The sequence below is a fragment of the Quercus suber genome, unplaced genomic scaffold (genome assembly GCF_002906115.3).
Source record: "Quercus suber isolate HL8 unplaced genomic scaffold, Cork oak 2.0 scaffold_226, whole genome shotgun sequence".
In the NCBI taxonomy this organism is placed as follows: Eukaryota; Viridiplantae; Streptophyta; class Magnoliopsida; order Fagales; family Fagaceae; genus Quercus; species Quercus suber.
In genome coordinates this window covers 887,408-891,874 of record NW_027069684.1, presented here as the reverse complement: position 1 = coordinate 891,874, position 4,467 = coordinate 887,408, and the positions used below count along the sequence as shown (strand labels likewise).

General features: G+C 40.9%; 1 protein-coding gene across 1 annotated transcript; it reads right to left on the bottom strand.

Annotated features, from left to right (window-relative positions):
• LOC136070342 (uncharacterized) lies at positions 1-928 on the bottom strand. Its single transcript, XM_065780183.1, has 2 exons — positions 592-928; positions 1-509 (listed from the first exon to the last, which is right to left on the bottom strand). Exons 1-2 carry the CDS (start codon positions 926-928, stop codon positions 1-3), a joined length of 846 nt encoding a protein of 281 aa, XP_065636255.1.
• Positions 929-4,467: the final 3,539 nt, after the last annotated feature.

Here is a 4,467-nt window from a genome sequence, read left to right as displayed (position 1 = left end):
TCAATTATGCAATGAAATACAATCCAAATACAGTGCTTCAAGAGCTGGAGGGGGGGAATCTTCTAGCCATATAATCTTAGAATCTATTTGGGCTGCAAACCAGGCTAAAGAATGGGCCACTCCATTGGCCCCATGTCTGATGCAGCTAATAGTCAGGCTTCTAAAACCCGTGGCTAAAATGCAAATATCCTCATAAATATGTCCCAATCTAGACATGTTAGCCTGTGGAGACATGAGCAACTTCATAATTGTAGCATTATCACCTTCAAGAACGATCTCCCTAAACCCAAAGTCAACAGCAAATTCAAGGGCTTTCCGGCATGCTAACGCCTCGCCCTCTTCGCTGCTAGCAACGTAAGGTCCTCTTGCTAATAAGCCAACCATGACCTCACCCATCCCATTTCTAATAATAGCACCAAAACCAGAGGAGGAAGTATTGGAGAATATCGTTGCATCAAAGTTTAGCTTGAAGGCCAATCCAGACAGTGGACACCATATATGCACAAAATCTGTTGATGATGGGATAGCAAGTAGGATCTTGTATTTTACCACCATGCATAATCAAATTTCTTTGGTTCCATACTAACCAACACTGCACCCAGAAAATTTCCCACTCATCCTCGAACAACCTGAGCATCAAATCTTCAACCAGCTGTAAGAACTCCATCTGATCAGTTATTCCCTTTTGCAGACGCCTCATGCTTCCTGCCCAAATGTCTTGAGCCACCCCACATTCCCATAGCACATGAAGAACTGATTCAGAGGCCTGTTTACAAAGTTCACACCTGTCATTATCAATAATACCGCGACAAGCTAAGTTATCTTTTGTTGGCAAAGCATTCTGACAAGCTCTCCATCCAAAAGCTTTTAATTTGTTAGGGATATTTGTTTTCCATAAACTTCTCCAAACTGGGGTACCTTGTGCCATCTTTGAGCTCTCTCCCAAACCGTTGTTCTATTTTGAAATCATCCTAGCAACATGATAGCTCGATTTCATAAAATATTCTCCATCCTTTGTATGAAGCCAAATCATAACATCCACTGCCTGTCGACAACTCAATGGGATGCGCATAATGGCCTCAGTGTCCTCTGTGTGAAACTTTGACTCGATAACCTCACGATCCCATGACTTAAACCTCCAATCAATGAGGTCAGCCACGTGCCACTCCCATTCTTCCTCTACTGGTGGGTGGAGTACCCTGTTTGTGGGGTGATTCAAAATTCATTTGTCCTTAGTAACATGTATAGAGGATCCGTCTCCCACTCTCTAACAACAACCTTTTTTCAAGATTGGCTAGGCCGCCATTAGACTTTTCCAAACAAAAGTGCTGTTTGGGACATCTTTGGCATCTAAAAAGCTGCCTCTTGGAAAGTACCTTGCCTTGAAGCATCCATACAAAAGAGACCCTTGTTCCTGAATCGGTCTCCAGCCTTACTTAGCCAACATTGCTAAATTAAAACTTCTTAGCTTTCTAAATCTCATACCTCCTTCCTTTTTATGTTGAGACAATATATTCCAACTCTTCCAATGGATCGTCTTTTCGTTCCCAATTCGACCCCACCAAAACCTTGCACACATTGCATTTAGTTCATCACACAACTTTACCGGCAATTGGAAGACCCCCATCGTGTATGTGGGAATTGATTGAGCTACTGCTTTAATCAGCACCTCCTTACTTGCCTTTGATAGTAACTTCCCTTTCCATCCTTGGATCCTTTTCCAAACCTGATCCTTTAAAAACGAAAAAGTTTGATATTGCCCGTCCAATCAATTTTGGTAGGCCCAAGTATGATTCAAACCTTTCCACCTCCTTAACCCCCAAAGCAGCTTTAATACTCTCTCTTTGTGCCACCTCCGTATTGCTTCTGAAATAAACAGATGATTTTTCAAAATTAATGCATTGCCTAGATGATGTTGCATCAATTGAAGAGTATCAGTAATGCATTGAACTTCCTCTTGGTTTGCCTAGCAAAACAGTTATGAATCATCAGCAAATAGAAGGTGTGTAATTCGAGGAGCTCTCCTGCAAAGTGAAACTCCATGCAACCTTCCTTCCTCTTCTGCTCTTGTCAGTAAAGCTGTAAACCCTTTTGCACAAAGTAGGAACAAGTATGGTGATAGGGGTCCCTTTGTCAAAGCTCCCTAGTTAGAATTATATTGCCATATGCTTTACCGTTGATATGAACCGAAAATGATGGTGTAGATACACAATTCATTACTCTCTCAATCCACGCTTCTAAAAAGCCAAAATTGTACATAATTTTCTCTAGAAAAGCCCACTCTACTCAATCACAAGCTTTGCTGATGTCTAGCTTCAAAGCAAGAGCTCATTTTCTACCTTTCTTCCTGCAATGCATACTATGAAGAGTCTCATATGCAACAAGCACATTATCAATAATGAGACAACCTGGTACAAAGGCACTCTGGGTAGGAGAAATCAGATTAGGGAGGATTTGTTTCAACTTGTTAGCCATAACTTTAGAGATAATTTTATAAATAACATTACAAAGGCTTATGGGTCTATAATCTGAAATCCTTTCAGGCAATTTATTTTTTGGAATGAGGACAATTTAAGTATAATTAAGTTCAGAGTTCATGTTACCAGAATTCAAAAAATCCAAAACAGTAGCAATCACATCATCTCTAACAATATGCCAAATTTTTTGGTAAAAAAGGGCATTCATACCGTTAAGTCCAGGAACCTTTGTTGGTCCCATTTGGAACAACGCCACCTTTATCTCCTCTGCACTATAATCTCTGGACAAGATCTCTTTCATATCAGGAGTCACCTTGTGTTGCACTGCATTTAGACATTCTTCCATCCTATCGCATGAACCTAAACTAAACAAATTCTCAAAGTAATCCGTCGCCACATTAGCAATATCCTCCACTTCATCCACCCAAATATTTTGTTGATCTCAAACTCCATGGATCATGTTTCTCCTCCGCCTTTGTGAGGCTATGGAGTGAAAGAATTTGGTGTTTTTATCACCATGTTTCAACCACGCAATCCAAGATCGTTGAGCCCAATAGATTTCCTATTTAAGTACCATATCATCTAGCTTCTTACTTGCTGCCAGGAATTCAATTCTGTTCTCCTCCATTTGCTCCTCCATGCTTAGTTCTTCCACCTGTTTTTGGAGTTTCTTGATTGCCTTTACTTCGGGATGAGTCTTTGAAGAACCCCAAGCTAATAGTTCGGATCCACAGTTCCTAATCCTTTCCTTAATATTGTTCATACCTAATTGTGCAAACTCATCCTTATTCCATGACTCAAGTACTGTCTTTTCACGGTCATCCCACATTAACCATTACTCTTCAAACTTGAAAGCTTGCGGCCCTTTGTTGCGCACTCTCCAATTAGATTTAGTTTGTAATACCAATGGACGGTGATCTCAAGCATGAGAAAAGAGATGGGTTACCGTGCTTGCTTGAAACTTCTCCCTTCACCCATCATTAGACACTGCTCTGTCTAGCCTCTGCCTGGTATTGGTTGCCCTTGGCCTTTTATTATTCCATGTGTAAGGGTAACCAATTAAACCCAAGTCAACCAACTTGCAAGATTCCAACACCATCCGAAAATCATCCATCTGTTTGAAAGAAGGAGGAAACTTGCTCTGTTTTTCTTTCGAATGTAATATGGCATTGAAATCGCCAATGCAACACCATGGTCCTTGAGCAAACAAAGACAAGTGGGATAACAAAGCCCATGATTTGTGTTTTTGGCATGCCTCAGGCCATTCGTAGAAGTAAGTCAGCGTCCATTCAAACCATCCTCCTCCACCACTCTTGCTAGAATGTGATTGTTTGTGAAGTTAATCACCTCCAAAGACTTCTGTGACTTCCACAACAAAGCCAACCCTCCCCCTGAGTTTGGTTTCTTCACTATGAGTTTATTCTAGAACGGTAATTCTTTACAGTGAATATCAAAAACTTCTTTATCTAGGCGTGTCTCCATAAAAAAACACATCGTGGGAGCTTGGTCCTTCACTAGTTTGTGAAGACTACAAACTGTCCAAGGGTTCCCAAGCCCTTGGCAGTTCTAGACTAACAGTCTCATTATGCTCAGCAAAGGTGTTCCAACACCCCGGCCGTTTTAAAAATCTGAGTATCATGTTGAGTCTTGCTTTTCTTTTTCTCTATGTTTTCAACGTCATCGTCGCTTGCGGCTTCCTGGGATTGTAGACTTCTCTTTCCTCGTACATATAAAACTTCATCTCTATTATCTCCTCTCGACCCACAATCCAATAATTCTTTTCCAAGTGGGCTTATGTTTAGAGTCCTGAAGCCCAACTTGGTCATTGTCACTCATATGCTCAGCATGAAGTTTAGTTGGAATGTCTCCCACGTGAACAGTGGGTGTGATAGTTGGATTTTGAGTTGAATTTGAACTCGGTCCAGCTGTGTTTATAACCAAAGATAACAATTTCACAATCCCCATAATTGCTCCATCAATCACTCCATCA

What these genes read in the sequence shown, in the direction of transcription:
- LOC136070342 (XM_065780183.1), bottom strand. Translation starts at nt 928, where the DNA reads ATGGCACAAGGTACCCCAGTTTGGAGAAGTTTATGGAAAACAAATATC. An exon ending in GGAAATTTTCTGGGTGCAGT is followed by an intron (nt 510 to 591) that starts GTTGGTTAGTAT and finishes CATCATCAACAG; the next exon opens with ATTTTGTGCATATATGGTGT.